The sequence below is a fragment of the Hipposideros armiger genome, unplaced genomic scaffold (genome assembly GCF_001890085.2).
Source record: "Hipposideros armiger isolate ML-2016 unplaced genomic scaffold, ASM189008v1 scaffold_107, whole genome shotgun sequence".
NCBI lineage: Eukaryota > Metazoa > Chordata > Mammalia > Chiroptera > Hipposideridae > Hipposideros > Hipposideros armiger.
The window spans coordinates 4,117,845-4,136,563 of NW_017731457.1; the positions used below are offsets into that span (position 1 = coordinate 4,117,845).

The 18,719-nt window shown below is 50.2% G+C and overlaps 2 protein-coding genes and 1 long non-coding RNA gene across 5 annotated transcripts in view; 2 read left to right on the forward strand and 1 right to left on the reverse strand.

Annotated features, from left to right (window-relative positions):
• The first annotated feature begins 1,234 nt into the window (after window positions 1–1,234).
• VGF (VGF nerve growth factor inducible) lies at window positions 1,235–4,290 on the forward strand. 2 transcript variants are annotated; one of them, XM_019646830.1, is made up of 2 exons: window positions 1,235–1,451; window positions 1,949–4,290. In XM_019646830.1, the coding sequence occupies exon 2, from the start codon at window positions 1,969–1,971 to the stop codon at window positions 3,802–3,804; it is 1,836 nt and encodes a 611-aa protein (XP_019502375.1). In that variant the 5' UTR covers window positions 1,235–1,451; window positions 1,949–1,968; the 3' UTR covers window positions 3,805–4,290. The 2 variants fall into 2 exon arrangements, with proteins under 2 accessions (XP_019502375.1, XP_019502374.1); XM_019646829.1 differs by lacking the exon at window positions 1,235–1,451 and adding an exon at window positions 1,694–1,822 and having other exon boundaries at window positions 1,949–4,287.
• Window positions 4,291–5,248: 958 nt separating this feature from the next.
• On the reverse strand, window positions 5,249–12,270 carry AP1S1 (adaptor related protein complex 1 subunit sigma 1). Of its 2 annotated transcripts, none has more exons than XM_019646814.1 (5): window positions 11,280–11,385; window positions 10,203–10,381; window positions 8,560–8,668; window positions 7,433–7,570; window positions 5,249–6,152 (listed from the first exon to the last, which is right to left on the reverse strand). In XM_019646814.1, exons 1-5 carry the CDS (start codon window positions 11,286–11,288, stop codon window positions 6,105–6,107), a joined length of 483 nt encoding a protein of 160 aa, XP_019502359.1. In that variant the 5' UTR covers window positions 11,289–11,385; the 3' UTR covers window positions 5,249–6,104. The 2 variants fall into 2 exon arrangements, with proteins under 2 accessions (XP_019502359.1, XP_019502360.1); XM_019646815.1 differs by lacking the exon at window positions 11,280–11,385 and adding an exon at window positions 12,188–12,270 and having other exon boundaries at window positions 5,255–6,152.
• An 80-nt stretch (window positions 12,271–12,350) lies between these two features.
• The window catches only part of LOC109385047 (uncharacterized), a 90,869-nt gene continuing 84,500 nt past the window's right edge, over window positions 12,351–18,719 (forward strand). The window contains exons 1-2 of the long non-coding RNA XR_002124545.1: window positions 12,351–12,396; window positions 13,205–13,284. This is a non-coding gene — a long non-coding RNA (uncharacterized LOC109385047). The remainder of the gene's footprint in view (window positions 12,397–13,204; window positions 13,285–18,719) is intronic.

Below are 18,719 nucleotides of genomic sequence, written 5' to 3' on the forward strand. Positions count from 1 at the left end.
CCTCCCCCTCTTCCCTGCCCCCTCCTCATTTCCGTCCCCCCTCCGCACCCCCGCCCACAGATGGTCTCCCTTCACTGGCCCCGGCTCGCTGATGGATTCTCTGCGCAATCTGTGCGTCATCGCCCCCAACCCCCCGGAACCTCTAGCTGTCCAAGCCCCCAGCCCCAACCCTCCTGGCAGGAGATACGGACGAGGGGTCTGGTGGCAATAAGGGGCAATCTCTGACGTTGCACGCCGCCCCCTTCCCCCCGCATCGCGTTCAAACCTTCCCTTTAAGCGGTGGAAAGAGCTGGAGTTGAGTCACCCCCCCACCTGCGCAACCCCCTCCCCACCTGGTCTGCTCTTGCCCTCCAAACGTCCTTTAGGGGGGAAACGAGAGGAAAAGAAGCAGGAGGGTGAGGAGAGAGGTAGGCTGAAAAGGGGCATAGCGGGGGCGCTGACAGCTACAGTCAGCTGGACAGAAGGACAGACACACCTTTTTCTCCAGACACGCACCGACCGTCAACAGACACGACACAGAGGCACACAGATCCTCAGTCTTTCCCCTTTCTCTTCCGACTTGGTCCCTTTTCGGTGGGATTATTAAAACCGCAAAATTCACCTATCTGCCCCGGCCCAGGGCCGGCAACCCACACCGCGGATCCGCGGAGAGCGCCTGCAGGAGGGCAGGTCCGTCCCTCCTTTCTCAGGTTCGCGCTGTCCTTGGGTGTGTTCCCCACGGACCGTGAGGTCGGGGGATGGGGAGCCTGCCCGTTCCCCCCACGGCTTTGGAATACTTATCCTCCTCCTCCCCAGTATGGATGTCCTACTGGTGCTCAGTCAGACCTGGGAGTGCCCCATCCTATTCCATTCTGCAATACAGGCTCCCGACGCTGCAAGCTGCTCTGTAACCCACCCTCCTGCCTTCCTGCGCCTCTGCATCCACCTTTCCATTCATTCCCGCATTCACTCATTCATCCTTTTCTCCTCGTCCCTCCTTCATTCATTCAGAGCCCCCAACCCCTCCCGCCTCGGCATTTCATTCATTCATTCATTCATTCCCTCGGTGCTTGCTAGCGCACGCCTCTCCAACCAAGTGCCCCATCGCGCAGGCGCATGCCGGGAAAGAACGGCATTCTCCAATAGCTGGGCATCCTCCTGCCTCTCGGCTCCCGCCCGCTTCCCCATGAATGAACACTGACGTCAGTGGGGCGGGGAGAGCCCACGTGACCCCGCGTGCTCCCCTTTATAAAGCAGGAACGGCGCGGGCGCTGTCCAGCGTGCTGAAGACGGAACGAGCGAGCCGACAGGAGCTGCGCCGACCCAGCTGAGCCTAGTCCACTAGACGCCAGACCTCCATCATCGCTCGTATCCCAGCCACCGCTCGTTGCCGAGGCGGACGCGTCCTGATCTTCCCCTCTCCCCACCCCGCCTCACCCTCCTCTCCACCTCCCTCGTCGTGACACCAACTGGTAAATACGCCTCTATCCGTCCCTCAAATCCTCGGCAGCCGTGGGCATGAGGGAGGGGTCTCGCTCCTCCCGGATGGGGGTATTAAAAACACAGCGGGGAGCCCCCCGTAAGGGTCCCTGGTAAATGAGGAAGTCACCGCTTTTCTCTTGCTGAAGTCGCCCACGCACCATCCGGGGAGTCCTGTGGGGAGGGAGCAGAGATTTCCCCCTTATCCTTGCTGCTTAGTACGTGGGCGCTGGCAATGAGATGGCTCAGAGAAGGGGGCGAGGAAGCACCGTGGGTGAAAGGGTTGCGGGCATTTTCCCATTTACACGACACCAGAGATCGGCACAACATCTTCCTCCTTTGCTCCTAAACGTCCCTCTTCTGGGTAAGGTTAGGGGAATCAGGAAAGCCCGGATTTCCTGGTTAAAGGTGGGGGGAGGGAATACAGAATCAGAGAGCAGAAAATTCTTAAAGAAATCTTTTCTTTCTTTGGCCCTTTCTATTTTCACAGTCTCCGACAGTCCATTGGTCATGAAATCGCTCAGGTTGCCGGCTTCTGCCCTCTTCTGCTTCCTTCTACTGATTAAGGGGCTGGGAGCAGTGCCCCCAGGGCGCCCCGAGACGCAGCCACCTCCCCTCAGCTCTGAGCATAAAGAGCCGGTAGCTGGGGACGTAGTGCCCGGGCCGAAGGGTGGTAGCGCCCCAGAGGTCCGAGCCGCTCGAAATTCAGAGCCGCAGGACGAGGGAGAGCTTTTCCAGGGCGTGGATCCCCGGGCGCTGGCCGCGGTGCTGCTGCAGGCACTCGATCGCCCGGCCTCGCCCCCCGCACCCGGAGGCTCTCAGCAGGAGCCAGCGGAAGAAGCAGCAGAAGCTCTGTTGACCGAGACCGTGCGCAGCCAGACCCACAGCCTCCCATCACCAGAGATCCAAGCGCCTGCGGCCCCACCTCGTCCTCAGACTCAGGAGAATGGTCCCGAGGCGGGCGACCCCTCAGAGGAGCTGGAGGCACTGGCTTCCCTGCTCCAGGAACTGCGAGATTTCAGCCCGAGCAACACCAAGCGACAGCAAGAGACCGCGGCGGCAGAGACGGAAACTCGCACACATACGCTAACCCGAGTCAACCTGGAGAGCCCCGGACCCGAGCGCGTGTGGCGTGCTTCCTGGGGAGAGTTCCAGGCGCGTGTCCCCGAGCGCGCCCCCCTGCCGCCCCCGGCTTCCCCGCAATTCCAGGCTCATATGCCCGAGAGCGGCCCCCTTCCCGAAGCCCACCAGTTAGGGGAAAAAGTGCCCTCCCCCAAAACACACCTAGGCGAGGCATTGGCACCCTTGTCCAAAGCGTACCAAAGCCTGGGCGGCCCCTTCCCCAAGGCGCGCCGGCCAGAGAGCTCACTCCTGGGCGGCTCCGAGGCAGGGGAGCGCCTTCTACAGCAAGGGCTGGCACAGGTAGAGGCCGGGCGCCGGCAGGCGGAAGCCACACGGCAGGCTGCCGCGCAAGAAGAGCGGCTGGCCGACCTCGCTTCCGACCTGCTGCTCCAGTATTTGCTGCAGGGCGGGACCCGGCAGCGCGGCCTTGGGGGTCGAGGGCTGCAGCAGGAGGAGCGAGAGAGCGAGAGGGAGGAGGAGGCGGAGCAGGAGAGACGCGGCGGGGAGGAGAGGGTAGGAGAGGAGGATGAGGAGGCGGCGGAGGCGGAGGCGGAGGCGGAGGAGGCAGAGAGGGCGCGGCAGAACGCGCTACTGTTCGCTGAGGAGGAGGACGGTGAAGCTGGAGCCGAGGACAAGCGCTCCCAGGAAGAGACCCCTGGCCACCGTCGGAAGGAGGCTGAGGGGGCAGAGGAGGGCGGGGAGGAGGAGGACGACGACGAAGAGATGGACCCGCAGACGATCGATAGCCTCATTGAGCTGTCCACTAAACTCCACCTGCCAGCGGACGACGTGGTCAGCATCATTGAGGAGGTGGAGGAGAAGCGGAAGCGGAAGAAGAATGCCCCTCCGGAGCCTGTGCCGCCCCCCCGGGTTGCCCCCGCCCCCACTCATGTCCGCTCTCCGCAGCCCCCGCCCCCCGCCCCCGCTCGAGACGAGCTGCCCGACTGGAACGAGGTGCTCCCGCCCTGGGATCGGGAGGACGACGAGGTGTTTCCCCCGGGGCCCTACCACCCTTTTCCCAACTACATCCGGCCGCGGACCCTGCAGCCTCCCGCTGTCTCGCGCCGTCGCCACTACCACCACGCCCTGCCGCCTTCGCGCCACTATGCTGGCGGGGAGGCCCAGGCACCGCGCGCGCAGGAGGCGGAAGCGGAGGAGCGCCGGCTGCAGGAGCAGGAAGAGCTGGAGAATTACATCGAGCACGTGCTGCTCCGGCGCCCGTGACTCGCCTGGGCTCCGCCCTCGCGCGCCGCCGCCGCGCGCGCTGTCACCCCCCTCCGTGTCGCTCCTCCCCACTCTGGGTGTTTGCATGCGTCCCGCCCCCACCTTCGGCTCCCGCCCCACCTCCGTCCGCGGACTGCCCCGCCCCCGGATTGTGCCGGGACCTGTCAGACCTCTTCTTTGGTCCGAGGCCCGAACTCTACAAACTCACTCACTGGTGTCCGGGGGGACAGCCTAGGCGGGCGGGTGGTTTGTGCGAGTTCCTACCCCGCGCGGGGCGCCGTCCCCACTTAGTCCCTCTTGGGACGTCCCCGAAACCGGAAAAAGCAGTTCCAATTGTGTCTGTCTCCAGGCCTTTGGGCCTCACACAAGCCTCTCCGCCCTCTCCCAATCGCTGTGAATTTACCCCTTTTCCCCCTTCTCTGTTGTAAATACCCCTCACGGAGGAAATAGTTTTGCTAAGAAATAAAAGTGACTATTTTATTAGGACTTTGTTCTCGGTTATTCACCCGTCCCCTTGGGCCTGTGTGGTCCTTCCCAAGGGGCGGTGAGGGAAATGCCAGCCACAACACTCTTCTGCCCAAAAGTGAGGGTTGAGTGGCAGAAGCACTTTAAACCGTATGGGAGGGGGGAGGTAGAATAGGCTCACATCCATTAGGAAACCCTAGATTCCATTTCCAGTTTGGGGGTGGTGGTGGTGGTTAAAGTTATGGGTTCCCAGGGCCTGGCAGAGAGATGCAAAGTAGATTAGAAGCCACAGCTCAGGGCCACGTAGGAGGTTCTTTCGGTGAATCTGGGACCACAAAGGCAGCGCTAGTGGCTCCCCACAGCCCTGTTTCACCTTACCCACCCGCCTCCTTAACTTCTCCCTGAATTCACTGGTCCTACATAGTTCACAAGAAATATGGCAGCCACAGAAACATCCTGGTTTAGGCCACTTCTCAACCCTTTTCTAAGCATAGGGGGTGGGATATACCCTTGAACTCTTGAGTCTCCTTCCCAAATAAAACTAAAGCAGGCAAATGAAATCTTCCACAAAGAAACTTGAGAGTCCCGAGAAGTTTCTCCTCCCTGGCTGAAGGCAGCCCTGGGAGCTGGTCAGAGAGGCATTCAACTAGCAAATCGGTTTGGGGTAGGGGTGTCTGAGAAAATACAGGGCACCCAGTTAAACATGCACTTCAGATAAACAATGGATATATTTGCATAGGATACATTTATCCTTAAAAATTATTCATTACCAGGGCTGGCCGGTTAGCTCAGGTGGTTAGAGCGCAGTGCCCGTAAACACCAAGGTTGCTGGTTTGATCCCTACATGAGCCACTGAGTTGCACCCTCCACAATTAGATTGAAACAACTACTTGACTTGGAGCTGATGGGTCCTGGAAAAACACACTGTTCCCCAATAAAATTTCTTTTTTAAAAAATTATTCATTTATTCATTACCATACAAATCTAACTGGGTATCCTCTTTTTTTGGACCCTAAATCTGGCAACCCCAGTTTTGGGGAAGAGTTGAATGTACAGTGTTCCCTTCCCTTCCTGACAGCCCAGCAGCCCTGCCTTCTTTCACAAGAGTCTCAGGCAGGCAAAGTCCAGAAATGCTTTTCCTTTTATTTCAGAGAAAATGAAATAGTCAGACAATTCCCCACCCCACCCCCTTAGCTCCCGCCTCACCCAGAACATGGAGTAAGGGACAGGACCCAATCTCCCATGAAGCCGGCCCTTCCCCCAGCCTTCCCTCCCCTCAAAGTGGTAAGGTTAGAAAAAAATTAACTATGTTTTTCCTCCTCGGGCATTGGGCACAGGCCCTACTGCAGCCAAGAAGGAAGGGCAGATGAGGGAAGGACAGCCCTCTCACTACACAGATGCCACCCTTCCAGGCAGAGAAGCTGCCCTGGCTGGCTGCAGGGAGGGGTGGAGGTAGGTTATGGGGCAGGGAGAAGAGAAGAGCCCTGAAAACATTTTCCCTTTAACCTGACGTATTTATATATATTTACAGTTATAAGGGAGGGAAGGACGTTTGGGGTAACATTAGTTCTTCAAAGGCAGGGAATGAAAGCCAAATAGCACCCCTGTCTTGGTCACATTTTCCTGCCTCCTAGCTCTGAAAACCTTCAGTGTGAAAAGGGGAAAGAGGAGATAAGAGGTGGAGGGAGGGAATGTTTGAGGGTCCTGAGCCCACAGCTCACTCCAAAAGAAGGTGAGGCAGCAGAGGAGGGGCAGCCGAGTCCTACCCAGAAAAGGGCCACTCGTGCCCTGCCTCTCCACCAGCTCCCCACATCTCCACGTGGCCCGGGTGGGGGCTATGCCAGACCCATCTCCTCCAGCACACTTCGAGGCGACTCATCCTCCTAAGGCAAAGACAGGGTGACGCAGAGACACCAGGAGAGGCAGACAAGAAATGAGGAAGGTGAGTGGGCAAGACAACAGCATCATGAGGACAGAGGCAGAGTGGGGGAAGCACACAGAGAAAAGGGGAGGGGAGAGAGAAGCCAATGTGAGCCCAAGGCCAGAACAGCTGAAGACCCTTCAAGGGAGCTTCCCAGCCTCCTAAACCCCCACTTCCCCCAGCCCCCTCCAGAGCCAACTGTGGCAAGGAGTGGGTCCAGGCTGAGTCCACCACTACCCAGAGAACACAAAGCCAGAAATTGGTGAGCAGGGGGCTCAGCCTTAGTATCTGAGGGGGCTCGGACACCTCCTTTCCAAGGGCTGGGGGGTGGCGATGGTTGGGTCCTTTTTTTCAGGGGCTGGGGGAGTAAGAGGTTGGCATCAGGTCCCTGAGGGAAGGTGAACTAGACTGCAGAGAGATGAGTCATTAGGGTCTGAACAGAGCACTAGTAACAGGGGTGTGTGTGTGCCAGAGCATGTGTGTATGTGTGTGTGAGTGTGTGTGTGTGTGTGTGTGTGTGTGTGTGTGTGTGTATGAAGGGGAACCTGGGCCAGTGAGGTGACAAGTTCAATTCTGCTTTTTCTCCTGCTGCAGAAATGAGCCCCCCATCTTTCCCCCTCCTCAGAGCCAGCTCAGGCCGGCTTGCTCGTCACTGCAGATTCCGGTGACTCATCTTCCTGCACCAAGTCTCAGCAGTGGCACAACAGAGAGGGGGCAGGCAGTAATGGGGTGAGGGCAGGGGTGCTGGATAGTAGGGTGAACCAACAGCTAGGTGCCCTCCACCCCAACCCCCAAATCCCTATAGCCTTTTGCTTCTGAGAAGCAGAGGCTCATTTTGAGTATATGTGTGTATAAAAAAAAGGGGGGGGGGAGAGAAGACACCAGGAAGGAAAAGAATCATCTACTATGTGCCCCTTCTCCAATTCTCTGAATAATATTAAAATGCCAACAGTAGCGTGGGACAAAGGAGACTCGGCTGGGGTGAGACACCTCGTTCTTGGGGGAAGGAGGGGAGAATTGACACAGGTAGACTGTCGCCACCCCCACCTCCCACCCCAAGCAGTCAGGGCTTGAGAAAAAGCTGGCCAACTGGGCATTGTGAGGGCCAGGCGCCACAGGGAGAGGGCCCCCTCGGCAGAGGTGGGAAGGTGGCGGCTCTGGCCAGCTGGAAGGGTGTCCAGGGCAGGGAGGGCACCCTCCACCACAGCACTCCTCCTCCTCCTCACTGTCCCAGGCCCCTACCTCCTGCAGCAGGTCGGCCTGCTCAATAGCCTTCAGCACACTCTTCTTGGAGGTGTCCTGGACATCACCGCCCATCAAAAACTCATCCAAGATGAAGTAGGCCTTCTCAAAGTTAAAGATGATGTCCAGCTCGCATACCTGGAAGGAGGGGGAGAAGGCAGAGTTGAGTATTGAAGTGCATTCCTACCCCACCTGCACCCCAGCTGCCCCACCTCTTTTCTCAACACAGCTCCACATATTCTTCACGACCACTCCTCCCACCTAGGGTTCTTGTCCCAGGTCTATGTCCTCCCAACCCCTAGGCCTTAAGACTTGGTTCAGCTTTTCCTTCTCCTTCTCTTGCCTCTTTCTCTGTGATCATAAAATATTAGTTGCTCTTGACTATGACTCTTGTTGCCTTCCCCCCCAAACCTGTGACATTGTTCCCACCAGCAGCTGGGCTAGCCTCCTTTCCTAGGTACTGTGGGGAAGGGAAGGGAAGGAGGAGATTCTGGATCAAAAAAACTGGATATCCAAGCAGGGCTCTCCACACTAACCACCTAGCTGTATATGTCATCTCATTTCTCTGAGCTTTAGTTTTCTCATCTGAAAATGGAGACATCAACACCTACTTGTAGAATGCAATGAGGAGCAAATAAGAGAATCTAAAAGCACATGGTAAACTGTTAGGTGGAATACAAATTATGGAGTTATTACTATTCCCCATCTAAGATCTGAGCTGACTGCCAATGCCCGGGCTATACCCCAGATCAGTTAATTCAGAACCTCTGCGGTGGGACCCAGGCATTGCTATTTTTAAAAAACTCTCCAAAAGATTCCAATGCAAAGTCAAGGTCAGGAACCACTGATAAAATCTGAACATAGCCTCTGTCCTTTTGTGAGAAGTCTGAGCTGAGCTCTAGATGGACTGATTAAGTGGCAGATTCTGGTCCCCACCCTTCTCCCCTGGACGGATGAAGGAGCATGGCTAATAGGTTTAAGGCTTAAAGAGGGGGATTAATTACTGTTCTCATTGCTCCAACTTCATCTCTCCTGGGACTCCTAGGGCAGAGAGTAGAAGGGCCCCAGAGTTTGGAAGAAAGAGGGGATTTCTGAGAATGGAAACTGGAGAGCATGGGGAGACTTACGCTGCCGAAGTATTTGTCCAGGAGCTCCACATATCGGTGGATCAGCTCCAGTGTGATGAGCTCATTGTCTTGGCCCTCGATGGCGCAGCAGAAGTAGAGGCTGGCATATCTGAGGACAGGGGTGCATGAGAGAGCTGGGAGAGCTACTGGGCCTGCTTCAGGACCCAGGCATTCTGAGCTCATTCCATTTTTCAGCCCAGGGTCTGCGTGGCTACTGGACACAGGCAGGGTAGCCCCAGGGTATGCAAAAAGGAACTCGCTTGGCCATTAAGAAAAACAAGCAAAGACCAAGCTCTTTCCTCTTGATATCTGACCTGCTCAGTTTGGCTCAGCAAAAACCTGAGCCACCTAATTCACCTGCTCAGAGAAGGGACTGGAAAGGGTGAGTGTGTTTGAGTGTGTGTGCGCGTGAGTGCATGTGTGTGTGTTGGGAAAAGTGGTGCAAGATTACTCAGTCATAAAAAAGAATGAAATCTTGCCATCTGCGACAACATGGATGGACCTAGAGGGTATTGTGCTGAGTGGAGTAAGTCAGACAGCAAAAGACAGATGTCATATGATTTCACCTATAAGTGGAATCTAAAGAACAAAATAAACAAATGAAATAGAAACAAACTCATAGATACAACATTTTCATGGTTGCCAGATGAGAGGGGGGTTGAGGGTAGGTGAAAAAGAGGAAAGGATTGAGAAGTACAAATTGGTTGTTAACACAGTAGTTATGGGGACGTAGGGTATAGCATAAGAATATAGTCAATAGCATTGTAATAACTATGTATGGTGTCAGATGGGTACTAGATCTATGGGGGTGACAGAAGGGAGGAGGTTGGGGACCAGGTAAAAAAGGTGAAGGGATTAAGAAATACAAACTGGTAGTTATAAAATAGTAATGGGGATGTAAAGCAAAGTACAGGGAACAGAGTCAGTAATAAGGTAATAACTAGGTATAGTGCCAGTTGGGTACTAGTCAGGAGGATCACTTCGTAAATTATATAAATGTCTAACCACTGTGCTGTACACCTGAAATTTAATATAAAGTAATATTGAATACCAACTGTAATTGAATGATTGAAAATTTTAAAAAGGGTGAAAAAGATAAAGAGGAATAAGAGGTTGAAAGTTCCAGGTATAAAACAAACAAATCTTGAGGATGTAAAACACAGCGTAGAAAATATAGTCAGTGATATTGTGATAGCTGTGGTACAGTGTCAGATGGTTGCTGGACTTATAATCTCTTCTTTAGCATTGGGAATATACTCAATAATATGGTAATAACTTTGTATAGGACCAAGTGGGTACTGTTGAATTACTATGATGTACATTAGCTATATTTTAATAAAAACCTTAAGAAAAAAAAGTGGCGCAGGATTTATGACTATTGACTGAGACAGCAAAAGACATGTAGGGACTTTGGGAAAGAGGTATGTGGCATAGGTGTCAGGCTTGAGCAAAACCACGCAGGGAACAAGACTTCAAGGTGAGTTTGGAAAGGAAAGGAAGCTGGAGTTCATCACTGCCCTTCAGATGTCTTTAGCTCCCAGTTCTCCCTGACCTAGGGACCACTTATTAATCAGCCATTTAAACCCATTGCCAGGCCCCAGTCAAGCAGGATCTAGGCAGGTCTGAAAGTAGGCGGGAGTCACCTCTTATAGACGACTTTGAGGTCCCTCCACTCTAGGAAGCTGCACATCTTGGGCTTGCGAGCAAGAACAACCTGCATAAGCTCCCGAACCATCTTCTTTCTCTCTTTGTCTGATGTGGCCAGGTACCATTTTTGCAGCCGCAGCTTTCCCTGCCGGCTGAACAGCAGCATGAATCGCATCTGGTGGGGAGATGGAGTGGAGGAGAGGCAGAGATTTGGTTCTCTGAGTTTTTCTTTCAAAAACACTCATTCTACCTAACACTTCTCCACTCACAGCCTCTACTTTCTTAAAAAAATCAGCCCTTGCTCTCAACTCTGGGTATTCCTACCAGCTGGTGCCTTTCCTTCTGGGGGGTGTCAGAGTTTCTGAGTCTGTCTGCCATTTGGGTTCAAATCCTGGTTCTACTAGTTAAATAATTTGCCTTGGACAATTACTTTGTCTATGAACCTCAGTTTCCTTGTCTGTAAGATGGCGATACTAAAAGTACCTACCTTACAGAGCTGTTAAGATGGATTAAATGAGTTGCTACATGCAATAGTACCTGGCACATGGTAAGCACTGTAACACATTAGGTGTCACTATTATTATTCTCTGACCTCCTGCTTCCTAACCCTGTTTTTCTAAAGTAAGTAAAATGCCTAGCACAGTAACAAGCAGCCCATAGGTGATGTCAAAGGGATGTCTGCTTTCTTCCACGCCCATTCTATCCACCACCACGCTGAAATCTGGTATTTTGTTCCTGGAGAAGCTGCCTCAGTTCTCCACCCCATCCTAGTCACACTGCCCTCCTGTGCAGTCCAATGCCAAGGAATATCCTTCACATAACCATATGGTACTGGGACCCCCAAATTCCACCCTTCTCTCTCCTCGCCATTCAGACATTTGGCTATTGATACTCCTCTCTCCTTTTTACGGTGCTTCCTGCTGCGTGCTCACTCCTTCCCAGATACCAGGTGACCAATTTCCCTATCACTTCCTCAGTTAGGGCACAGCAATCCAAGGTTGCTTTCCTAGGGAATGATTGTGTGCCAAAGCTGAAGCTGGGTAGAGTGGGAAGGGGTGCAGAGCCCTCGATACCTCGTGCATCCCTAGCTACCCAGTTCCAGGGGGTCCAGGCCACATCCTGGAGTTATCGCCTTCTCCCTGCAGTTCTCTCCACGGATATTACCAGGGCTGGAATCCCTGGGTGTGTGGAACAGTACTAGTTTAGTAGGCTAAAGATCAGAATTCAAGTGTTTTTTTGTTTTTGTTTTTGTTTTTTGGTGTTGAGGAAGGGGAAGCGCTGCTAGCGTGGGGGGAAGGCAACACAGGGGCGCAAGGGAGCCGTGAGCGTCTAAAATGGGGGTAGGGGCGGGCAGGAAGACGGAAGGCCTGGGTTCCGGAAAGAGAATGGGGTGGGGACAGAGAGCAAAGAGCACCAGAGTCGGGATTCCAAAGCCTGGGTCCCCAAGAGCAAGCCCTCAAGCCCACTTAGCTTCCTCATCTCGCCCAACCTCCAGGCAAACCGGACTATAAACCGAGGCAGGACGTCCACTCCTCGGACCCGGAAATTATCCCCTCCCACACAGGACTAACCCCACCGGCCGCCACTCCTCTCAAGGCTGCACGGGGACAGAGTGTGACCCGCGTTCCCCACTGCCAATAGGCCCTCGCGCCCCTATTCCTCGGGCGACTTCCCTGCGGCAGTGGTCGAGACGCCTTGGATCGCGACCCGTGCGCTCCCCCTGGCTCGGGACGGTCCAGCCACCCCCTAAATCAGCCCCCTCTCGTCCCACTAATATGCCTTCTTCCCGCCCCTTCTCCCTAAAGCCATTTCCAGCTGCTCTTCCTTCTGAGGCCGGTTCTCCCACCCGTCCAGGAAAGTGAGGGCCTCTGAGGACCGGAGGAAGAAAGAGCGGCTCCCACAAAGGGCGGCCCCCAAGGACCCCCGCAGGTGCAGCCCACGCCCCTCGGTTCCCCCTCCCCTCCCTTTTCGCCCAGCCTACCATTCTGCACCCTCCGGCTTGGCGCGTCCCTCTCCGGCCACCGTAGGCGCCAGCTCCACTCCCTTTCTTATCCTTTTTCTTTCTTCCCGCCCCTCTGGCTTGAAACTCCGCCCCGTTCCGCCCCTTCACTTTGAGCATTGCGCAGGCGCCAACGCTGCGGGGCGCGCGGGCGGGGATGAAGGCGGAGAAGCGGAAGCCATGGCAACCAGGTCCTTGACTTTCGCTTTGAGTAGCTCTGTCGTCATGGTAACAAGGCTGTCCTGTGGGCTGAATGAAGGATGGGGGAGGACAATGAGGTCCTCGCGCTTTAGAACCTTGGGGGGAAAAGGCGGGAAAAGGGGTGCGAGGTGGATGGGAGGATCACTGGGGCTTGTGAGGAAGTAGGGGAGGCTAATGGAAGAGGTGTGGGCGATTGAGAAGGAGCAGGGTGGGAACTGGGTGTAGGGAAAGAGGAATGACTAGGAAGACTGAAAGACAAAGGGGGGGCAGACATAAAGAAAATATAGAGCTCAAAATAGATATCTACTGAGAACCTGCTAGATGAACACCCTCTTAAAGTAAGAGAAATGTGTAGGTAATGAAGGAGATGAGAATAAAAGATAAAAGGAAGAGCTGATATAAAAGTGATGTAAGGAAAGGGGGGAGAAACATGAATTAAGGCAAAAGAGGAGAAATAAAGAGAACCTTAAACGGTTCTCATGGGTCAGAACTAAAAAGGAACGAATATAATCCAGACACAAGTGTAAAGATCAGGAGCATGTAAATTGTAATACGAGCTTTTTAGCTGAGGATGTGCATGTATGAGTGTGTATGCCAGTGTGTGTGTCTGTGTAGTACAGTAAAGGAGTTTGCGTAAAAGAGAACACCTTAAACTTTGTCATACTAAAAACTTAATGACTCTTTCTAGATAATCGTTGGTAACTAATGGTGCTGTTATTTTTTAGTAGCACTTGAAGCAATTGTTGGTAAGGTCTTACCTGTCTCCGCTTTATGTTCTTTTCTTACTCTTTGGTATAGAGGTAATATGCTGTAGTTGCAAGAGGATAGCCTTAATTCACCTGGGATGCAATCTGGTCTCTGACCCTTACTAGCCTCAGGTGAGTCATTTTACTCTTCATTTCATCATTTTAAACATGAGGATAGAAATACCTACATTGCAAGGTTGTTTGTGGATGTATAGAAAGTATATGGCATACTTTAAACACTAGATAATGGCAGCAATTATCATTATTTCCCATTTCCAACTTCTCTCTTCTACTACTTTTTCTTTTTTTCTTTTTTCATTTCCCTTTTTCCTCTGCCTATACCTTAGGCTTGGCAATGGCATAGATATTGGCTGAACTATCTTGTGGTTTTTTTTTAGGTCAAGAATAATATCACTGAAGCAAGTTGTTAGATTTAAAAGGGTAAATCATTATGGAGTGAAAAGAAAGAATGGGAGTGTGCAAGAAGGGCAGAAGGCATAACAAGTGGAAAGAGGTGTGTTCTCTTTCATGGGGGAGAGGAGAGGTTGTATATAAGGAAGTAATGAGTGGTGGTGAGGTAAGGACATAAAGCAGAGAGTGAGGCAATAGCCTGTGGAAGTTTGGAAGCTCTAGAGATGTAAACTCTTACACTCCTGGGAAAGCTGACACTTCCTAGAATTCCTTGTCTCAATGTGGTATGCCTAGCCACAGAAAAGATAAGATTCGTGAGAGGATTGTTAGAAACATGGGTTTAGTGCAGGTAGAATCATAGAATTCAAGTGATTTAAACTAATAGTTAGAAGACATTGGACTGGATTTCTTCATTGTTAGTGAACAATGAATGTAGAGGATCTATGAGTTAGTGGATCCAATATGGCTTTTGTCTGCAAATGAGTTCCGATTTCATGCAGTGGCAGTTTGGGAGTCATTATGGTCATCTGAGCAAGTGAATAACTTAGAGAAAACAGTTTTAAGAAAATTAACCTTAAACTGATGTGGGGCACAATTTGAAAAGACAAATGGAGGGCTAGAAGGTCATCTAGGAGGCAGTTTTGGGAATCCAAGCACAAGGATGAAATGGAGAGGGACAAATCGGAAAGATACCTGAAATAGGCCAATCAACTGAAATTGATAACTCATCTAAGTAGAGAAGAATCAAAGTGGCGCTATTTGTATAAATGGCAAAATGGAAGAGGTGAGCTTCTTTATAGGTGTGGATGGTGTTTGTGTTGTCACCCTACAAACCATGCTGGCACCTCCTGGTGTCTTTCCTCATCTGGTTGTAGAGGTGGTTCCTGCAGTGGTTAGAAGAGTGGCCCTCGTGGCCTCTGAAGCCTTTCATCTCTATAAGTCTATAACCTGAGTTTCTCCCTCTAGTGATGCTCTCTGCTCCTATTTTTTGCACATTTAGTAGTTCATAGTTCCCTCATAATGTCATTTGATGTTTGCCATTCTTTTTCACCTTCCAAGTTCTAAACCCCCTTCCTAGGGTTTAGGATTATCCATCTTATGAGTCTAGGGGAGCTAGGACAATCTCCCAGATAGTGGCTTTTGCAGCCTTCTTTGTACCCACAGCATGGGCATGTCTGCTGGACTTGGCCAATCTATGCACCCACCAGGACTTTGGTCCAGGAGGAGATGAAGTGGGGATGGGATGATGGAGGGTAGGTAAGACTCTGGCAGAGGGTCAGATAATCAAATTCCTGGGGTAGCAGTGGAGTAGCCCCAAATCACACTAGTACCCTGCCTGGACATGACGCTGCCATTGGTGCATCTCATGCCATTATTGTCCACTGGCCACATGTGTGAGTCCACCTCATCTCTTCAGCTGGATTGTAAGCTCCTCATTGGATGGTGTCTTATTCATCTTTTGTTTTTTCACAACACCCTGTACAGTGCTTGCTGATTGGCTTCATTTCTGAGCGTATACATGGTTGTCAAATCTAGATATTTAAATCTTACTTATCCAAAATATGCTAAATTCTACTTTCATATTTAATAGTACATGTTTACTATCTATTACTCCTGCTAGATAATAAACTGCCTTCTTTGGCTGTTTCTACCGTGCCTAGCACAGTGCCTGACACAGCGGGCATCTGATATTTGTTGAATAAATGTATATTGGGTCCCCTATTTGAAAATTCCATTGTCATCTCAAACTTCACTTGCCAAAAATAATTACTTCTTCCTGCCTTTTCCTGAAACCATTCCATCTCTTGGTTTCCCATTGTGGTCAATGACACTGCTTTTTCCTAGGCTTACGGATTATACATCTGGGACATGACGGGTAACTTAAAGCATGGCTTATTCAAGGGACACTGATAAGACTTGCCTAACTAGAGTAGGAGTGGGTATGTGGAAGAGAGGGAGAGACAGCTCTCTCTGGCTGTGTTGTCAGAGGAGTAAGGCAGCAGTCTGAAAACCAACCTGGCAACTTGGAATTTGATCCTCAGGTGTGTTCCTTGAACCTGACTTGCTATTATTTTTACTTTGTGATTGTGTTCACACTGTTTTCTGGGATGCCCTGCTATGGACATAAATTCCCTCCCCACAGACCTAAATTCATCTTATTCATCCTTTAAGTTTCAATCAAGCAACCGCTCCTGATGAGCCATTATGCTCTAGTCTGGATGGTGATCATTTCTACAATGTTCCTTTCAATCATTTTTGCAACGACTCACAGTATTTTGGCTTTTTGGTGTCTGTTCTCCTTAGGTACTTGATAGTCAAAAACATAACTTACACTTTTAAAAAAGTGTTTCACAACACCCAATACAAAGTTAAGCTTTTGAATAAATACTTGTTAAATTGAATGGAGTTGAAACTTGGCAAGATTTTGGTTAAAGCCACAGCTGCTTTGCTTCCAAGAAGAGCTTTCCACTAGAGTCAAAGCGACATCTGGTGGCTAGGGGATCAAAGGCTACATTCAGGTAGGGGGCGTTCAGGCTGATAAGGCAAAGGTGTAAATGCACAACATGCTGGTGACTGGCATGTGAGGGCAGGACCTTTGCTCCCCACTGTGACTGAGTCCTGCTCTGTGTTCACGGAGACCTGTTCACAGATGCCATGGAGAAGGCATACAGATAGGGTGCAGTGGTAAAGAACACGGAGATGCCCATCTGCCTGGAGCTAAGCAAAAATATGGCAGCAAGTTACTCAACCTCTCTCTGTCTTAGTTTCCTTATCTCTACATATTATAAATGTTTGCTACTATTAGTACAACAAAACTTACTTGAGAAATCACCTTAAAAAATGGTTTGGAAAATGGATGGTGTCTCCTTGACAAGTTTCACTCTGATAGAATTTTTCTTTTCTTTTCTTTTCTTTTCTTTTCTTTTTTAACCATTGAGGGATTTACAAAATTCATACTCCTTGCCCATACGTGGGCAGGCAGATACATAATTCCACTGTGTGAGGTTTAGAAGAAATCTGCAGTAGGGATGCTAGAAGCAGATCTTTTTGGGTTTTCATCTCTAAAGAAATAGAGAGAGGGAGAGAGACGCAGAACAGCCAAGGAGGGGGCCCAGGCAAAGCCAAGCAGGGCTGGGCAGGCTTCACACTGTGAAGCTGCGCCATCATCTTTGTCCTCAAAATATCAGAAAAGCAGAGGGCACTGTTAAATGGGACACTTTCTGGAGCACCCTCTGCGGCGATGGGGTCTGCTAAAGAATTCTTTTTTTCGAAGCCTTCTCAGCATGTATGAACAGTTTTTGAACTGTGCACTGCAGAATTAAGGCTAAATTGTTCTGCTTTTTGAAGCATCTTGTGGAAAAATGAGGCTCTTTCGGTTTCTAAGCAAATATAGGTAACTCCTCAATAACTAGCACAGTGCCTGAAATTGGTCATATTTTCGGGGTGTAAGGCGGATGAAAGATATATCTGGGTCTTGGCATCCCTGAATTCTTGAACTGTTGCCTTCATACCCCAGCTATGCCTATTAGCCCAAAGGGGAATCTATACAAGGGGAAGGAATTATTCTTGCAGGAAGAGGAATATTTTAGTACCAGTTGAAGTTCTGGTCACACATTTCAGTGTAAAAGCATCTTGTAAACTGGATCAGGCCATATCTAGTTTTTGCATCTATGGCCTAAGCCAGCTGCAAGCAGGCCAAATGGCGTCTGTGGCTTTTTTTCTCAATTTCTACAACCATGTCTTGGTCCTACAAAGCTTGCCAGTTGCACAGGAAAGGAAAGATGGAAAACTCACTGAGGTTAAAAGAGAGCGTCTCCCTCTGAAGCTGAGAGTAGCTTTAGTGAACCACCCATGCTGGGCCTCCTTTCCTCTGGGTCCTACCCTGGTTCCCCCTGGCTGTCTGAGGAGAGAGGAAGACCTTCCTTCCAGGCTTGAATGGGCTTTGGAGCCGTCTGACTACATCAGCTTCATGGGCAAAGAGAAAGCTTGAAGAAGGCGAACCTAAAGAGAGGAATCCATTAGGAGGAGGCATCAAACAACCCCAACCCCCCTGAACGTCTTAGTTCATCACTTTGGAAGCACCCAAGAAAGCCACTGATGAACTTTGAGAGGGAAACACGACTAGAAAGTTCTGTGAGACGCCCTTTAGTACATGCTGAATGATTGGGGAGTGAGTAAATCAATGAATACCCTTTCTGGATTTACATCATGATCAAAATTTGCTCCAAGGAAATCTAACATAATTTTAGAATGATAATGTGAAGGTTCTTTTTAGTTCAAAGTCTAAAATCTATCTTTATTCACAGCAGTGGGCTTATTTACAAAAGTTGTGAAGACTTATTTAAGCTTGAGAAAAGTTAAGATTCTAACCAAATGATCACTGTTGATTGTTTTGTACCATTTGAAAATGTTTGTATTACCATAATCATATAATTGCAGGATCGGGCGGTCCTTAACAGATACTTAGCCCCATCACTAGGAAGTTATCTTGTGGATATATGAGCACATGTGCACCAGGATAAATGTACAAGGATGTCCTGTCCATCCTGTCAGCATTGTTGGTAACAACAATGACAATTTTAAAAAGCCATGAAAAACCCGAATGTCCATCTTCAGTAGTTAAGGAATTATAGTACATCTATATATGCAGCTGATAAAAAGAATTAGGGAGAGGTGTGTAGGATGTACCTTTAGGTAAATAAAACAAGTGATAGAATCATATATTGTGTGTGTCTATATATATATATATATATATAGACACACACACATATATGCATATATATGTATATACATATATATACACACACATATGTATTATGATCTTATTTTTGTGAAAGTAATGAATATTTTAAATATGCTTAGCAAAGTTCTAAGAGAACACCCAAGAAACTGGGGCCTATTAAGTTCACACTTTTACCCTTTTGAACTGTTTGAATTTGTTAGTATGAGCGTGTGTTTTTTATCATTTAAAAAAGTCACCTTGTCTTCTACCCTGACAGCTGAAGCATACCCACCAAGTGGTCATTCTGGCTGTCCTTGAACATTTCCAGTGACAGAGAAGTCACTACCTCTTAACTATCAGACAGTGTTTTGACCAAGACCTTCCAGATGATAATTACTTCCTATTAATATATGACCAAGATTTCTGGGGGCTG